The sequence below is a fragment of the Temnothorax americanus genome, unplaced genomic scaffold (genome assembly GCF_048541705.1).
Source record: "Temnothorax americanus isolate GAGA-0224 unplaced genomic scaffold, ASM4854170v1 Scaffold194, whole genome shotgun sequence".
Classification (NCBI taxonomy): Eukaryota; Metazoa; Arthropoda; class Insecta; order Hymenoptera; family Formicidae; genus Temnothorax; species Temnothorax americanus.
In genome coordinates, this window is record NW_027509333.1 from 52,544 (window position 1) to 71,359 (window position 18,816).

The following is an 18,816-nucleotide window of genomic DNA, read 5'->3' on the forward strand; positions in this document are numbered from 1 at the left end:
AGCTCAAGATTAAACTTGAAATGTCGGTCTTAAGCAAGAACTATGAATCGATCGTATAGTCTTGAGAACGAGCTTAAGACCGTCTTGACTTTCAAGTTTGGTCTATGAATTCGCCTTACTGTTTTAGCGTTAGGTCTAATAATTTTAAATAATTGTATTTTCGAACCCTTTGAGGTACAAACGAAATGAAAAGCGGTACAACGAGTAATAATGATATCTGTCGAATCCGTTGACAGTTTCGCGATATCTTAAAAAATAGCGGATTACTGTTTTAGCGTTAGGTCTAATAATTTTAAATAATTTGTATTTTCGAACCCTTCGAGGTACAAACGAAATGAAAAGCGGTACAAACGGGTACTAATGATTATCGTCGAATTCCCGTTGACAGTTCGCGATATCTAAAAAATAGCGTGATTTTATGGTTTACGTTAGTCTAATAATTTTAAATAATTGTATTTTAAACCCTTTGAGGTACAAACGAAATGAAAAGCGGTACAAACGGGTAATATGATTATCTGTCGAACCCCTTGGACCGTTTCGCGATATCTTAAAAAATAGCGGATTAAAAACTGTTTTAGCGTTAGGTCTAATAATTTAAATAATTGTATTTTCGAACCCTTTGAGGTACAAACGAATGAAAAGCGGTACAAACGGGTACTAATGAGATCTGTCGATCCCGTTGACCGTTTCGCGATATCTTAAAAAATAGGGAATTAATGTTTTAGCGTTGAGGTCTAATAAATTTTAAATAATTGTATTTCAAAACCCTTTGAGGTTACAACGAAATGGAAAGCGGTACAAAGGGTATAATGATTATCTGTCGAATCCCGTTGACCGTTTCGCGATATATTAAAAATAGCGGATTTACTGTTTTAGCGTTAGGTCTAATAATTTAATAATTGTATTCAAACCCTTTGAGGACAACCGAACTGAAAAGCGGTTACAAACGGGTACTAATGATATCTGTCGAACCCATTGACCGTTCGCGAATCTTTAAAACACCCGTCGCTCTCTTTAAGGTTAATCGTCGCGACTCGCGATACACGACACGATGATGACGGCCACCGGCCACGACGGCGAGAATGACGCATCCCCAGCAATCCCAAAGCAGCCAATGTAGCACATAACCTGACAAAACCGTCTTAAGTTGACTATTTGGTCGACTTGACCAAGACTGGTTCAAGACAAATCTTAAGTAAGAACTGTGCATTGAATAATGCCATTTTGGTCTTAAGATTTATCTATGCAACGTTATTTGCTTACTTAAGACCGAGCTCAAGATTAAACTTGAAAGTCGGTCTTAAGCAAGAACTATGAATCGATCGTAGTCTTGAGAACGAGCTTAAGACCGTCTTGACTTTCAAGTTTGGTCTATGAATTCCGCCCAAGCTTTGTTTATACTGAGTTTCAGTAACTGGTAATTTATGCCATAAATATAATATGATTCAACTTTTATTCTGATTTATAGAGGTCGTAACTGTTAACGTGTGCCGGAAAAGATAAAATTTAACACTGGATTTCGATATTTTTATATTAAAGTCTTGAAAACTTGTGATTTATGCCATAACTGTAAAGTTAACTCAATTTCAACTTTCATTGAATACGATAAACGATCAGACACGTATCGTGGGATGACGTGTGATTCCGTGCTACGTGAGCGACTATCGGAAGGGTCAGTAGAAACAGTGCTGCTCACTTTTTGCATTTTTAATCAAGAAATTACAATCATTCTTCAGGAATATACAATCGATCCCTTGTTAAAGGATTAATATAAAAACAGGCAAGCTAGCAAACGAGCAAGCGCAACGTACGTATCGTAGGTATGACAGGATTCATAAACCTTCAATCACGCCAACTTTAGCGGTTAATTTCTTCTTTTAAAGCCACGAGCGATACTTTTTTCTTTTCAAACCTTTGTTTTCAGGCGAAATACGTTGGTTGAATATAAATTTCATTAAAATTAGTGAGAAAACCCGTACACCTGCGCTATTATCAAAGTCTATAGTTTACTTCACATATGACAAACAATGGCTGAGTCCAGCCGAACCTCTGCTACCCGTAGCGCACGTAAGCGGCGAGCGCTTGCTACGCAAATATTTGGCTGGACAGAAGCGCTACAGTTAGCGGTTGTTAGCGGTTGTTAGCGGTCGCCATCTTTGTTTTCATCGAACATAACCCAACATACCCGCGAGTAACACCCGTAACACCCAACTAATCTCGTTGTGCGACGACGACGACGACGATCTTGTACTCACAAACAATACGCGTAACGAGCTCGAGAGCGACGACAAGAGCCTGCAGGAATTGATAGAGAGCGAGCTGGCGCTGAGGATCTGCTCGAGCAGCACCGACGACGAAGCCGTCGAGGAAACCGAGAACGTCGTCACCCAACCGAAGACGATCAAGAGGATCGTCCTGGACCGCCGGCGCAATTCATAGCGGCCGAGAGCGAACATTATTCCCTGATCGAGGAACCGTACAGCCACCGAAACGGTCATTTGTCTCCACACGTGTCGACATCGAGATCGTGAAACCAGAACCGGTGCGCTTCCACGACGAGGAAGAGGATTAGGCGTTCGTCGAGCAGCCGGAAGCCGGCGCGGGCGTTGCACCGATAATTATTCAGAAAACGAACGAAAGCGATCAAAAGTCGAGCCGCGACGAAGTCGTCGACGTTAGCAACGACTACGAGTATCAGGCGGTCGTCAAGGAAGTCGTACTTCTCACGGATGATCCAGATTCTAGCAATATCACGAGCGATCTCCTAGACAGACAGAGCTCCCAATCATTCCATAACCTGAGAAATATATTGATGTTCCGGTGAAAAGTCTCTGAAGAACTATGAATACTGAAGCAGGTATTATATTTCTCTAAATTATATATTATTGCAATATAAAATATCTCGATAAACACATGTATGAATTTTTCATTTTTCAGTTTGATTGTGTGAACACTCTCTCCGATCAACTTCTCGAAGATGTGGTAGTGGCCGTTGAACCTCTTACAAGGTAAATATACTATCGACGCATTTATATATATGTTACCTCCTTATATTTTTTATGATAGGTGTTGTAATGAGTCGTTTATTTCAGTTACTCCATTGTGTGCGTAGTACCATGTCCGCGATTACCTTACAATGAACCAGGAACCACCTACACAGTATTGAAATATTTGGAAGATGTACGAACGAGTGTCGTTACCATTCCTATGACGTTACGATTTATGGCAAGGGATTGCGATCCAACGACGGAAATACCGGACGTGGAACAAGGATACCACGACGAATATATGGTAAAAGATCAGTTTTAATGTTATAACAAAAAGTGACTTTCATATAAATACTTTTGCGAGCAATGCATTAATTCAAAATTAATATAATTTCTTAAATCTCATGAGAAAAATATAACAAAAAGTGACTTTCATATAAATACTTCTGCGAGCAATGCATTAATTCAAAATTAATATAATTTCTTAAATCTCATGAGAAAAATGCGCTTGTTTATAAATATTTATTATATCAACGAAATTATTATTCACAAAATTAACGTTATTCATTAATTTGTATATAAATTCGATTTTTTTAGTTGGAAAATTTGGAAGTGACTCTAGCTGATCAAGTACGTGGCGTTGGTAACAGAGGCATGGACTTTAATACCGCTTGTGATACATACGCTGCGAAAGGATTTGTCAAGCTAGAGGAGACATTCGCTTTGGGAGACACAGTGACGTCTTTATAAGGAGCCGGAGCGGCTGCTCACAATCTGCTCCTGAGTGGCGTCTTCCGAGAAGGAAAGGAAGTATTAGCACATGCTATACTAGCACTGAATGGAACGCAAGTTCACGCGCAACTATCTGTTCTCTGTCAAGATCCAGATGTCGCTGAACTAATAGTCGCGTCCGTAGGATAGAGATCGCAGTGATACAATGTAAGAATTTTCGCAATAGGAAGAAATACATTCGCTGATTGCTGTAAAATAATTTTTATAATGTAAGATTATCGTTATATATACATGGAAATTATTTAAGAATACTGCTTGTATTTCTTTCTATCGTTAATATATCATGTGACTTTTCTTTAATGTATTACAATCATTAATTACAATATTCATAAACAATAGCAGTTTAGTGAACTGCAATTAATTCTATAGTGTTTGTTAAATTGGTGTATCCATAACCAGCATGGAAAATATTGACAATTTGATTTTGGATGAATTATTGAATGATGATGATAATGATGATGATGATGATGATGATGATGATGATGATGATGAGGTCGAAGATTTACTCATTCCTGTTATAAATGACCAAGGTAAGGAAGTAAATAATAATGAGCTTTGTAATATGTATATGATCAATTAGTCATGTATGATTTTTGTCAGGACGTATAAATATCGTCGATATTGTGGCGATTGGTGTAGAAGATGCACCAATACTACATGACTTAATACACGCAGATAGACGGAACGGAGGAATTTTAAATTTGCATTACTATGAGCATGTAGTACCACGTTACAATGATAACCAATTTCACTCGCATTTTAGAATGAGCCGAGCATTATATGAGGTGGGATATTTTTTAATGACAATAAACTTAACACTATGAAATAATAGTTGCTTTCCATTTACACCAAAACTCAGATAATTCTCACTTGTGACGTCATAACTCCGTTGAATGCACGTTCTTTTTGCATGCTGGCAAGTGAGATTCAACTGAGTTTTTATCCACAATCGAGACCGTGTGCTTTAATGAACCTAATAGACTCACATTAAAAGTGAATCTGTATTGTTATGCGATAGTTTTGTCACCAAAATAAGCAGGTAAGTGCAAAATGACATATCTTACCTGAGTATAAAATACTCACATAACTGAGTGACTCAGATCACTTGAGTGTAAATGAAAAGCAACTAATGTATATATTAACCATAACATGTGTTTTTAAATATTTTTTTTGTTACAAGGAATTGGAAAATTTAATATATCGGCAAATTGGGCAAGATGAAAACAACGTTCTGTTACGGAAAAAAATACTGTTAACTATATGGATTATTGCCACTCCTGAGAGCTTTAGATCCGTTGCCGACAGATTTGGGCTCTCAAAAAGTACCGCCCATGTAGTATTTAAAAAAGTAATTTGTGCATTAAAAGAAATGATGCCACAATTTGTAATATGGCCAAATGCCGAAGAGTGTGAAAATAATGAAAGGGTAATTCGTAGAATCTTTTTATTTTATACCATATATCAGCAATGTTGTGAATTCTGTTTTGTTTGTTCCAGATTTTCCGTATGCGATCACGAGGATTTCCGGGTGTTGTGGGGGCTATTGACGGATGTCACATTCCCATCAAACAACCGCCCGGAAATGCAAACGATTATTATAATCGTAAAGGATTCCATTCAATTAATTTTCAAGGTTCGTTGACTATCAATTTCAATTCTCATAATAATATTTACTTACATATTATTTAATACTTACATATTATTAGGTATCAAATCGTCGTGTGCGATTAAATTGTTAAGATATGATAGAAATGCATAATATGCTGTTTTTGTTTTGAGAATCGAACAATTACATTCATAAATTATTACATGTTATTGCAGGCATATGCGATCATACGGGAAAATTTATAGATTGCCTAATTGGTCGGCCAGGACGAGCACATGATGCAGCTGTATTTCGCAGTAGCCCCATTTTTAACAGACTGATGGATCAAGAAAATCCAATTATACCACCACAAAAGCACATTCTAGGCGATTCAGCGTATCCATTGCTTCAGAATCTGATGACACCTTTTCGAGACAACGGACATCTCATGCCAGAACAGTCTAGATATAACACCAAACTTTCATCTATACGGTCGATTGTTGAGCGTGCATTTGGATTGCTGAAGTGCAAATGGCGGAGATTGAAATATCTCGATGTTAACAGTGTAAGAATGGCAAATTACATCATTGCAGCGGCCTGCACTCTCCACAATTTTCTTTTAATGCACGATGAAGTTAATGTAAGGGAGAACTACTTTATGAATGAGGACATTAATGAGGAAAATGGTGAAGACTACAACGATATAAATGTCGATGAAAATGAAGCAGTTGATGAAAATGCGCGGATGAAAAGGGAACAAATAATGAATAACTTATAAATTGCATAACTTATACATTGATTCCAATTTGGTCCTCATATCATACTTGTTTATGTGCTCATTATTGTCACACTCACATGCAGGTCTGCGATCTTTTTAATTTCAGTCAATATATTACTATTAATTATACTTTATATATAAGTATACATATATTATAGTTACTATTTCACACAAAAAGTTATGCAAGAATTGAATTTTTTGTTAAAATTACCTGGTGAAATACATAAATTAAAGGCACGAACACGATAACCGGGGCCCCTTGATTTGACTGTGGTTTCTGGTAGTATTTTTTTCGCTGAACAAAAAATTATATAGGTCTTATAGGGCTAACTGCTTTAGTTTTCGAGATATGCAGTATTAAAGCTCAAAATTAATATAACTTGGTAAATGTCTAGATTAAAGGCGACCTCACCGGTGTGAGAACTAAAACAGTTAGCCCTATAAGACCTATATAATTTTTTGTTCAGCGTAAAAAATACTACCAGAAACCACAGTCAAATCAAGGGGCCCCGGTTATCGTGTTTTCCCCAAATTAAAAAATGATTTGAGGGAGAAAATGTTGTACATTGTATATATAATTTCTTATGTTTTGTTTATTGACAGAAATGAATTTGTTTCACAAAGAAAACATATTTCATGCTCACCTTCCTGTGCTCTGTACGAGAAATGTATGAGATGAAAGGTTTAACGAATAGCACGATGTGGAAATGATTATTTTATAATAAATCTACCACAGTTTTTATTACGTTTTTTCCATATGACCTTTATATCGCATAGCAATGTACACGTTTTTATGTACGAATAAAAATAACAGTACAATCTGGTATTATACAATTCAGCGTTTAATTAGATTGTAATGTGTAACAAGAGATAAATGTATCCAATTTTCGTTAAAGATTTGTACAATTGGATTTTGCGACAGCGTTCTGTATAACAAATATAACAGGCTGTTATTCGAAGAGAAAAAAAAATAGTCTGTAAACGGTGCTGTAGCCACGCGTGCTTCATCGAAGTCGTTTTTTTTTTTCAAGTGTATATAATTGCTATACACTCACTTATATCATAAATGGCTTTTAACATAACGGTTCGTCCCCCCCCTCTGCATTCGCAAGCTATATAAGTCGATTATCTTAAGCAAATAAAAAAAGAAAAGGTAATATACAAAACGGTATCACTTACGTTGTAATGGCCGTTCCAGAATTCCTACAGTATGTAACAATACAAACTTGTTTTTAGTAATCAAACAGTAATCACGTAAAGACACTTCGAGATAGTGAATAAGGAATTGGATGGAAAACGTTGAAGTTCTTTTTTTTTCTTTCTTCTTATCAGTCACATTCAGAATGTGATATATAGCTTGTTATATAGTGTGTTAAAGAGAAGATCTGCGACCAGTCCGTCGGCCTCCTCCTCCCGCCGGTACATTCGCATATCACCGTCTTCGTCTTCTTATAATTTACATGATATAATACATGACATAATACATGAACACATAAAATAATTCTATAAACATTTAAATATCACTATTCTATATACAATTAAAAACTCACATTATAAAACTTTATCTTCATCTTACCCAATTTGTCGATATATTAAATTTTTTAATACTACATGCTCATAGTAATGCAAATTTAAAATTCCTCCGTTCCGTCTATCTGCGTGTATTAAGTCATGTAGTATTGGTGCATCTTCTACACCAATCGCCACAATATCGACGATATTTATACGTCCTGACAAAAATCATACATGACTAATTGATCATATACATATTACAAAGCTCATTATTATTTACTTCCTTACCTTGGTCATTTATAACAGGAATGAGTAAATCTTCGACCTCATCATCATCATCATCATCATCATCATCATCATCATCATTATCATCATCATTCAATAATTCATCCAAAATCAAATTGTCAATATTTTCCATGCTGGTTATGGATACACCAATTTAACAAACACTATAGAATTAATTGCAGTTCACTAAACTGCTATTGTTTATGAATATTGTAATTAATGATTGTAATACATTAAAGAAAAGTCACATGATATATTAACGATAGAAAGAAATACAAGCAGTATTCTTAAATAATTTCCATGTATATATAACGATAATCTTACATTATAAAAATTATTTTACAGCAATCAGCGAATGTATTTCTTCCTATTGCGAAAATTCTTACATTGTATCACTGCGATCTCTATCCTACGGACGCGACTATTAGTTCAGCGACATCTGGATCTTGACAGAGAACAGATAGTTGCGCGTGAACTTGCGTTCCATTCAGTGCTAGTATAGCATGTGCTAATACTTCCTTTCCTTCTCGGAAGACGCCACTCAGGAGCAGATTGTGAGCAGCCGCTCCGGCTCCTTATAAAGACGTCACTGTGTCTCCCAAAGCGAATGTCTCCTCTAGCTTGACAAATCCTTTCGCAGCGTATGTATCACAAGCGGTATTAAAGTCCATGCCTCTGTTACCAACGCCACGTACTTGATCAGCTAGAGTCACTTCCAAATTTTCCAACTAAAAAAATCGAATTTATATACAAATTAATGAATAACGTTAATTTTGTGAATAATAATTTCGTTGATATAATAAATATTTATAAACAAGCGCATTTTTCTCATGAGATTTAAGAAATTATATTAATTTTGAATTAATGCATTGCTCGCAGAAGTATTTATATGAAAGTCACTTTTTGTTATATTTTTCTCATGAGATTTAAGAAATTATATTAATTTTGAATTAATGCATTGCTCGCAAAAGTATTTATATGAAAGTCACTTTTTGTTATAACATTAAAACTGATCTTTTACCATATATTCGTCGTGGTATCCTTGTTCCACGTCCGGTATTTCCGTCGTTGGATCGCAATCCCTTGCCATAAATCGTAACGTCATAGGAATGGTAACGACACTCGTTCGTACATCTTCCAAATATTTCAATACTGTGTAGGTGGTTCCTGGTTCATTGTAAGGTAATCGCGGACATGGTACTACGCACACAATGGAGTAACTGAAATAAACGACTCATTACAACACCTATCATAAAAAATATAAGGAGGTAACATATATATAAATGCGTCGATAGTATATTTACCTTGTAAGAGGTTCAACGGCCACTACCACATCTTCGAGAAGTTGATCGGAGAGAGTGTTCACACAATCAAACTGAAAAATGAAAAATTCATACATGTGTTTATCGAGATATTTTATATTGCAATAATATATAATTTAGAGAAATATAATACCTGCTTCAGTATTCATAGTTCTTCAGAGACTTTTCACCGGAACATCAATATATTTCTCAGGTTATGGAATGATTGGGAGCTCTGTCTGTCTAGGAGATCGCTCGTGATATTGCTAGAATCTGGATCATCCGTGAGAAGTACGACTTCCTTGACGACCGCCTGATACTCGTAGTCGTTGCTAACGTCGACGACTTCGTCGCGGCTCGACTTTTGATCGCTTTCGTTCGTTTTCTGAATAATTATCGGTGCAACGCCCGCGCCGGCTTCCGGCTGCTCGACGAACGCCTAATCCTCTTCCTCGTCGTGGAAGCGCACCGGTTCTGGTTTCACGATCTCGATGTCGACACGTGTGGAGACAAATGACCGTTTCGGTGGCCGTACGGTTCCTCGATCAGGGAATAATGTTCGCTCTCGGCCGCTATGAATTGCGCCGGCGGTCCAGGACGATCCTCTTGATCGTCTTCGGTTGGGTGACGACGTTCTCGGTTTCCTCGACGGCTTCGTCGTCGGTGCTGCTCGAGCAGATCCTCAGCGCCAGCTCGCTCTCTATCAATTCCTGCAGGCTCTTGTCGTCGCTCTCGAGCTCGTTACGCGTATTGTTTGTGAGTACAAGATCGTCGTCGTCGTCGTCGTCGCACAACGAGATTAGTTGGGTGTTACGGGTGTTACTCGCGGGTATGTTGGGTTATGTTCGATGAAAACAAAGATGGCGACCGCTAACAACCGCTGAGTTGTCCAGCCGACACTTCGATAGCGCTAAGCGGCAACCGCTACCAAGCGAGCGACTGCTAGGCTAGCGGAGGTTCGGCTGAACGCAGCCAATATTTTATTTTTAGTACTAGTAGTAAATATTGGAACGCAACTAAAATGAAAGAAAATTTTATATAATTAATACGTTCATCTTTCAGGTACAAATAAAAAATATGGAGATAATAAATAAAGACATTCAATTAATTACCTTGGTCGAAAGATTTCCACAGTTATATGATAAGAAAAATGTTAACTATAAAGACCGAATAGCTATGGAGAATGCGTGGCTATTTATAAGCGGAGAATTAAAAATACCTGGCAAGTATAATACACATTATATATATACACATAGTTAATTATATATAGGATTCTGTAAGTAAAAAAGTTAGATTTAATAATAATACATATGTAAATATATATATATTTTTCTTTTTAGTCGCTGATTGTACTGCTCGATGGTTGTCACTACGCAATAGATTTTCTAAAGAAAGAAATAAAAAGATACCTTCAGGAGCAGCTAAGCAAACAGAATGGCCATTAATGAAGTATTTAACATTTTTACATCCTGTGGTGAAGAAACGACGAACATTTGGTAATATTACAATAGAAGAGGAATCAAACTCTTCGGAAACACAGGATGTTGATACTTATGAAGAAAATTCACAAAGCATGACCGAAAATGACGATTGTACCAATTACGAGTATTTAAATGAATCAGGTAAATTGACTAAATTGAACTTTTTATATTTTCTAATGTGAATTTATATGATTTTAAAGTTGTTGAACGAATATTGCTTTTTATAAATAACTATATTAATATTGTAACCATTTTGCAGATACTTGTACCGATGTACCAAACGAATCTTTATCTAACTTGGAAGAATCTTTCTCAATCTCAGATATTTTAAGCAAAAATACATTAGTTACAGAAAGACCCACAACACCTAACGTATCTACATTTAAAGAGATTGCAATACCAAGGCCATCTACGCCAGAAAAACCTACAACACACAATACATCTACACCAAATAGATTTAGTCTAAAATGAAAATTTTCGCCTGTTGAAGAACAGTTAGGTAATGCTGTTGATGTTTTTAAAAGTTATGTTACTAAGAAAAATACCGTACATGCAGAAAATGAGTCCTTAAAATATTTTTGTGACTCCTTGTATGGAGATTTAAAGACTCTCAATAAAAAAGATTTAATTTCATGTAAAATTGACATTATGCAAGTAATTTCAAAGTATACAAATTAAATTTTTTTTTACATTTTCAAATTTTAAACAGATTAAATCCAAGTTTAGTTGTGAACAGTTTGTTTATAATTTCTAATGTTTTTCTACATTCAAAGGTCTAGAAATTACAGATATACAAGTAATAAAGAAGTTTAATTTTGAATACACGTTATTTGATCAAATACTGAAAGTTCATGTACGATCAATTTCTTTGATTTTTTATTTTATGGTATTTTTATACAAACAAACATAAAAATAATACATTTAAGTTTACTATTCGGATACATGGTTTTATTTAATAATCCACAGTTTATTACACGGTAATATATGTATTTGTTATTTAGCATATATAAGACTATAACATATTTTAAACAAGTGTTTTATATTAATAAACATTAAGTGTCATAATAAAAAAATATTTTATATTAAAAATTTTGTTTTATGTTTAAAAAACCTGAAAATATTTATTCTGGCATATATCCTCTAAAATTATAATCCCATTGCCGATGAACTGCTCCTTTATTGGAAAGATAGTTAGCCATACTATCCCGAAGTTCCATCACGTTTCTGGAAGCATTATTTGATCCTAAACGTCCTATTCTTTCAAAACTATTTACGTGATCATTTCTAAACATGCCTGGTGTAATGCTCCTATCAGGCTGAACATTATCAACAAAAAAGTAAAAGTGTGCAAGTAGAAACCTGCACATTGTTTCCTCATAGTTTTTAAGTGTGCAAGTAGAAACCTTTGCTCACAAAGCTTCCTCTATTTGTTTTGGCTTCCTCATAGAGGAAGCTTTGTGAGCCAAGGTTTCTACTTGCAAAAAACCCTTTTACCGATCATCGCCAAATTCATTACCGACCTTCCTTGAATGATACTCTATTGATTAAAAAAAAAAAAAAATAAACAGCCCGATATCTCAATATTTGCGGAAGTTAGAGCAACTAGTACTTGCATCTCGTTTTTAACTTGAATATAAGACCCGACTATAAATACCGGCATTAAAGAACTATATAAAATAGAAATAGAGAAAACTGAGGAATATAACAAAATTAAAAATAAACCGATATCTTAAAATTTACAGAAGTTAAAGCTATTACAAACATTTTTCTAAAAGTTAGGGTCCTTTGATCACGTATAAAGCTGAGTCTAATCAACCAAATCTTAAAAAATTATATATAAAATATAGGGGTAAAAAAAACTGAAAAATATAATAAAATTAGAAATAGATCGATATCTCCAAATTTTCGAAAATTAAAGCATAAACAAACATTTCTGCAAAAATTCAAAATTTTATTAAAAAAGAACCCTTTGATTATTAGCAATTGTTATTAATTCTATTATATTCTTCAGTCTTTTCTACCCCTATTTCATATACAATTCGTTAAGATTTGGTTGATCAGTTCTGGAGTTATAGAAATTTCGGTTTTGGCACAGACATACACACATACACACATACACACATACATACACACATACCGACATTTTTTAAAATAACGATTTTTCGACGTTTTAGAACATTTTGAACACATTGGCAAAAGCAACTAAAAAATAATTTTTTTACGAGAACAAAGCTTCCTCTATGAGGAAGCAAAAAGGATGGACAATACACTCTTTCACAAGCAGGAACTCTTTCCTCAAATATACGTAAAAAATTGTGTAAACACACAGTTGCTGCAACAATTTTCTCCACATTTTCCACATCAGCAATAATATTATTTCGCAATATTCGTTATCTTGATGATAGAATACCGAAAGCATTTTTAATCGTTCGCCGTGCTCTTGACAATCGGTAATTATAAATTCTTTTATGAACGTCTAAATACTTTTCAGGGTACGGTCTCAGAATGTAAGGTTTCAACGGGAAATCTTCATCTCCAACAAAGTAATGTGGAAACTTAATGTTTGTATTCTGCAATACTGAATCGGCTGGTAATCAAGAGACACGGTAGTGTCTCGCGCCAAGTACACGCGGAGCGAGACCGACCGTCTCTTTTAAGCCCGTATCAGACTACCGACTGCGAAGGCCGACCCGACTGCCGATCGCGACTGCCGGCTCACATCTAGCCAATCACAACGAAGCGCCGACTGACTGGTCGGCCGACTCGCATTTTAGACTTTGGTCTATTTTTCGACTCACCGACTCAAAGTCGGAACCAATAGAAATACAGTTTCCGATCACGTGATAGTTTAGTTGTAATTTGTAATGTTCCGCGGGTGTCCTGTGGATACGGTAAGAGATAATCTCTCTGCTGGTGGGATATTTTTTCTAAGATGAGTATTTTGTTTCATAATCAAAGGTGCAACTTTATGAAGAAGCTCCTCAAAGGTGGCAGTGTCCATTCTCAAACATCTGTTCAAAATAAAAACAAAAACTTTATATCACGTCTACTCTTATAAGTTATAATACCTAAAATGTTTAATTTTTTAATTTTAAAATACCTGCAAAATTTGTTTGGATCTTCAAGACTTAACTCAGTAAAAAAATTGCGATGTATTCCTTGTTCTTGCCTCTGTGCTATCCATGGCTTTACCCATAACCTTTGCTTTTTATATCGGATTTCTTCTATTATAAACACGAAACATAGAAGAACAAGTTTTTTTCGTTTTTTCAAATTTTGCATGCATTGAAAGGAATACTTTTTTTTCGGTAATATTGATGCCATATTCTCACTAAAATTCGCTTAAATACGATCAGTCAGCATCGGCGACTTGGTGACAGATTGGGCGATGTGATTGACCGATTAGAGTCGGCAGTCGCGATCGGCAGTCGGGTCGGCCTTCGCAGTCGACGCGACGCGACGGGTTGCGAGTACCCGAGATGTTGAGATCTCGATAACGAGTGAACGAATCAAGTTCTAAGTAAGCTTGATCGATAGCTTGGGGTCCAATTAGGGAGGGATTTCTCTCATAATATTCCGTTACGTGCCCTACGAGCGGAGATATTGCGACGCAAAGTCCAAATGCGAAAATTTATTTTTAAGATACTCCTCCTCCTCCTCCTAACGCCGACGTCTCAATATTATTATGATTATTAGAGAAACGTCCCTTTCACTTTTTCGACGCTGGCGGCGCAGGTATCGCCAGTTTCGATATCGCGCGCGTATTTCGAAATTAGGTCGATAGACTTATCGGTTAGGAGGAAGATTTCTATTTACAATTAGGTAAATTAGGTATATATATAATAAATATTGAGTCAACGGAAAAGAAGGTTCTCTACGCTTGGCAGAAAGTGCCGCTAGGGAATTTTTAAGTCGATTTTTATGAATCAAGCTTGAATTTGATGTCTATGTATCCCAGGTTGCCGATGACGAGGTCCAGATAGTGCGCTTTATAGTTTTCGGTGTCCAGGTGTAATAATACGTTGAATTCGATGTTCACGTATCCCAGGTTGCCGATGACGAGGTCCAGATAGTACGCTTCATAGTATTCGGTGTCCAGGTGTAATAATACGTTGAATTCGATGTCTAGGTGTCCCAGGTTGCCGATGACAAGGTCCAGATATCGCGCTCCGTAGTTTTCGGTGTCTAGGTGTAATAATACGTTGAATTCGATGTCTAGGTGTCCCAGGTTGCCGATGACAAGGTCCAGATATCGCGCTCCGTAGTTTTCGGTGTCTAGGTGTAATAATACCTCGAATTCGATGTTCACGTGTGCCAGGTTGCCGATGACGAGATCCAGATAGTGCGCTTCATAGTTTTCGGTGTCCAGGTGTAATTGTACGTTGAATTCGATGTCTAGGTGTCCCAGGTTGCCGATGACAAGGTCCACATAGTGCGCTCCGTAGTTTTCGGTGTCTACGTGTATTAATACTTTGAATTCGATGTCCACGTATCCCAGATTGCCGATGACGGGATCCAGATAGTGCGCTTCATAGTTTCCGGTGTCTACGTGTATTAATGAATTGAATTCGATGTTCACGTATCCCAGGTTGCCGATGGCGAAGTCCACATAGTGCGCTTCGTAGTTTTCGGTGTCCAGGTGTAATAATACGTTGAATTCGATGTTTAAGTGTCCCAGGTTGCCGATGACAAGGTCCACATAGTGCGCTCCGTAGTTTTCGGTGTCTACGTGTATTAATACTCTGAATTCGATGTCCACGTATCCCAGGTTGCCGATGACGGGATCCAGATAGTGCGCTTCATAGTTTCCGGTGTCCAGGTGTAATCGTACGTTGAATTTGATGTCTAGGTGTCCCAGGTTGCCGATGACAAAATCCACATAGTGCGCTTCGTAGTTTTCGGTGTCCAGGTGTAATAATACGTTGAATTCGATGTTTAAGTGTCCCAGGTTGCCGATGACGAGGTCCACATATTGCGCTCCATAGTTTTCGGTGTCTACGTATCTTAATACCTTGAAATTGATGTCTAGGTGTCCCAGGTTGCTGATGACGAGGTCCACATAATGCGCTTCATAGTTTTTGGTGTCTAGGTGTATTAATAAGTTTAAATCTGAATGGGTGCGTTCAGCCGATACTCCGCTAGCCTAGCAATCGTGAACAGTCGCCCGTTTTTGCTCGTTTTTTCTCTTTTTAATCCAGTAGGTCAAAAGAGAGGAAACGAGCGAAAACGAGCGACTGCTCACGATTGCTAGGCTAGCGAAGTATCGGCTGAACGCACCCAATGTAGGACACGTAGATATCGAATTCGAGGTATTAATACATATGTAGACACCGAAAACTACGAAGCGCACTATGTGGACCTCGTCATCGGCAACTTGGGACATGTGGTCATCGAATTCAAGGTATTAATACACCTGGACACCGAAAACTATAAAGCGCGCTATGTGGACCTCGTCATCGGCAACCTGGGACACCTAAACATTGAATTCAAGCTTGATTCATAAGAATCGACTTAAAATTTCCCTAGCGGCAGAATTAAAATTATGTCATGACATAAAAAAAATCGTTGAATTAAAATTATGTCTAGACATAATAAAAATTGGACAAAAATTATGTCTAGACATAATAAAAATTGGATGAATTAAAATTATGTCTGACGTAAAAATAATTATCAAAAATATCGATACCTGAAGATATCGGTACATACATATACAGTTGCGAACAACATTCAGTAAGACACGCAAATAAAAATAAATAAAGAATTTTACAGTTAACGACTTATTAACGTTAATCTTGCTTTATTGCGATTATGTTTTATGTTGAAATTGAAAAATATATACAAGGTGTACAACTAAAAGGGTTACAGATTATTATTAAAAAAAAAACTAAGCAAAATATTAAATTGTTGTTTTCTTTAGAAATAGTAGTCCGTAACACTTTTAGCTCCATACCTTGTATTATATACGGTTTATAAGATTATAAGATATATTGTTTATAAGATTAAGATGCGTAACACTACAAAAAGGCGTGATATTTGTACAAAATTACCTTTTAAAAAAAAGGTAAAAAAGAGCGCCAAGTACACGCATAGTAGTGTATATGTTGTTACCTAAAAAAAAGTGGTAGTATTATACCTCGAAAAAACCTAAGTAACAAGTGGTAGATCTTTATATCTCGAAAAATCTCGAAAAAATTTAAGCAGTAGTATCTTTATTTCCGAAAAATTATAACCCAAGTGATACACGTCACAAAATTATGTTATCTTATCAAAAAGAAGAGTCGCGCTTCAAGTGATCTATTACAATTACAAAAAAGAAATGATATCTCTTTAAATTAGAGCGCCAATTACAGAGAGAACATGTATTATTGGATTGTCACCGTGAAATGATTTTTAAGCTTGGCGCGCTTCACGCCGTTATTATTATTGAGGCAACAGCGACCGTGCATGCGTTAGCGTTTTGTTTTTCTTCCCCCCCCCGGCTCGCCTCTCTCGTCAGTCGCGCACGCCGCAGTAAGCAGCACGTCGTTGTACAAGCCGTTACTCATGTTCAGTTCGACAAAAGTTTAAGTTCGAGTTTACGTTTCTGTACTCTTTGAAATATATTCTAGTATATCTTTTACTTGCTCAATCTTATTCGCGAGGTTTTCGAAACCACTCGATCCTGCTAAATAATCAACAGGTTATGGGTCCAGTGCCGTAGGACGGTTATCGGAAGAAGTGTCGTGTTCGTAAAGTGACTCGGGTCAATACGCAACGGTAGAAAGACACACGGTTTTCGCGAAAGTAAAGTCGATTGAGAAACGCGAGTGAGCAAAAATGTCGGACAAAATAACGACGCGGCATATGCCGAAATTCGATGGTAGCGATTTCACCACATGGAAATTTCAAATCACGAGGCTATTTATAGCAAATGGCTTGTTGGAAATTGTCGACGGTACGCGGAAGAAACCTGAGGCTACAGCAGAGATAAAAGTCTGGGAACGCGATAATGCAAAAGCCATGTTTGTGATCTCTTCGACAATGGAAGCGAAGCAACTCAAGTCGCTTATAACATGCGAAACAGCCAATGAGATGTGGGTGAAACTTGCAAAAATTCATGAACAAAGATCGGCATCAAATAAGCTCGTGCTGAATCAAAGATACCATGAATATCGCCTGACCTCCGGGGACTCTGTCGTCGAGCACTTTACAAAAGTGCAAAATCTCGCGCAACAGCTACGGGACATCGGCCAAAATATCGACGACGTGTCGATAATGGCGAAAATTCTGGGCAGTCTCCCGCCAAAATATAATGCGTTCAGGACCGCGTGGGACAGCATGGACGTGGAAAGACAAACGCTCGACAATTTGATGGAGAGACTCATCAAGGAAGAAAGTCAATATTCAGCGGACGATGATGCTGCGAGTGCCCTCGCTGCAATGACAATAGGCAAGAAGAAAAATAACTCGAGATCGCAAAATCAAAGTAAGAAGAAACATGGCGATCAAAGTAAGAGAAATGATGGCAATTGTTTCTACTGCCATAAGAAGGGACACTATGCTCGTGACTGCAGAAAGAAGAAACGCGACAATGAAGAAAAAAAGTCACGAACATCTCCACATGGATCTTCGGAAAATTGTGCCTTCATATTAACAAGCAAATCGAGCTCAATGCCTTCTACGGAAGATGTGCAGCAGCTATTACAAGTCGACACGGAAGATGTCTGGTTGACTGACAGCGGAGCGTCCTGCCATGTTACCTTTCACAGAGAATGGTTGTCTGATTACCGATCGGTAAGCGGAGAAAAGGTGAAGCTCGGTGACGACGCCGAATGTGACGTGCGCGGAATCGGAAACGTGCATATTGAAAAACTCGTACGAGGAACATGGGAAAGTGCGACGATTCGTAACGTGTTTTTCGTGCCCAAATTAAAGAAAAATCTGCTCTCGGTTGGAGTTCTCACATCCGCAGGTTACGAGGTATCGTTCAAGGACAATCGCGTCGCGTTGGTGAAAAACGATCTTGTGTACGCAAATGGCGTAAAACAGAACAATGATGTTTACCGAATGTTTTTTCGTGTGAGCAACTCGCGCGCGATTCCGGAAGCAAACATTA

At 37.1% G+C, this 18,816-nt stretch overlaps 2 protein-coding genes across 11 annotated transcripts; one reads left to right on the forward strand and one right to left on the reverse strand.

Moving 5' to 3' along the window:
• Window positions 1-1,672: 1,672 nt before the first annotated feature.
• LOC143896733 (uncharacterized) lies at window positions 1,673-11,400 on the forward strand. Of its 2 annotated transcripts, none has more exons than XM_077404727.1 (4): window positions 1,673-1,807; window positions 10,303-10,462; window positions 10,581-10,862; window positions 10,981-11,400. In XM_077404727.1, the coding sequence occupies exons 2-4, from the start codon at window positions 10,318-10,320 to the stop codon at window positions 11,190-11,192; spliced, it is 639 nt and encodes a 212-aa protein (XP_077260853.1). In that variant the 5' UTR covers window positions 1,673-1,807; window positions 10,303-10,317; the 3' UTR covers window positions 11,193-11,400. The 2 variants fall into 2 exon arrangements, with proteins under 2 accessions (XP_077260853.1, XP_077260852.1); XM_077404726.1 differs by having other exon boundaries at window positions 1,685-1,820.
• LOC143896736 (coatomer subunit gamma-like) lies at window positions 6,962-10,144 on the reverse strand. 9 transcript variants are annotated; one of them, XM_077404740.1, is made up of 7 exons: window positions 9,395-10,142; window positions 9,244-9,314; window positions 8,961-9,159; window positions 8,326-8,667; window positions 7,943-8,103; window positions 7,693-7,872; window positions 6,962-7,587 (listed from the first exon to the last, which is right to left on the reverse strand). In XM_077404740.1, exons 5-6 carry the CDS (start codon window positions 8,070-8,072, stop codon window positions 7,715-7,717), a joined length of 288 nt encoding a protein of 95 aa, XP_077260866.1. In that variant the 5' UTR covers window positions 8,073-8,103; window positions 8,326-8,667; window positions 8,961-9,159; window positions 9,244-9,314; window positions 9,395-10,142; the 3' UTR covers window positions 6,962-7,587; window positions 7,693-7,714. The 9 variants fall into 9 exon arrangements, 8 of the variants coding, with proteins under 8 accessions (XP_077260866.1, XP_077260865.1, XP_077260863.1 ...); XM_077404739.1 differs by having other exon boundaries at window positions 6,962-7,590; XR_013256737.1 differs by having other exon boundaries at window positions 6,962-7,872; window positions 7,943-8,073; window positions 9,395-10,139.
• Window positions 11,401-18,816: the final 7,416 nt, after the last annotated feature.

What these genes read in the sequence shown, in the direction of transcription:
- LOC143896733 (XM_077404727.1), top strand. Translation starts at nt 10,318, where the DNA reads ATGGAGATAATAAATAAAGACATTCAATTAATTACCTTGGTCGAAAGA. An exon ending in CGGAGAATTAAAAATACCTG is followed by an intron (nt 10,463 to 10,580) that starts GCAAGTATAATA and finishes TTTTCTTTTTAG; the next exon opens with TCGCTGATTGTACTGCTCGA. An exon ending in CGAGTATTTAAATGAATCAG is followed by an intron (nt 10,863 to 10,980) that starts GTAAATTGACTA and finishes ACCATTTTGCAG; the next exon opens with ATACTTGTACCGATGTACCA.
- LOC143896736 (XM_077404737.1), bottom strand. Translation starts at nt 8,072, where the DNA reads ATGGAAAATATTGACAATTTGATTTTGGATGAATTATTGAATGATGAT. An exon ending in TCCTGTTATAAATGACCAAG is followed by an intron (nt 7,873 to 7,942) that starts GTAAGGAAGTAA and finishes GATTTTTGTCAG; the next exon opens with GACGTATAAATATCGTCGAT.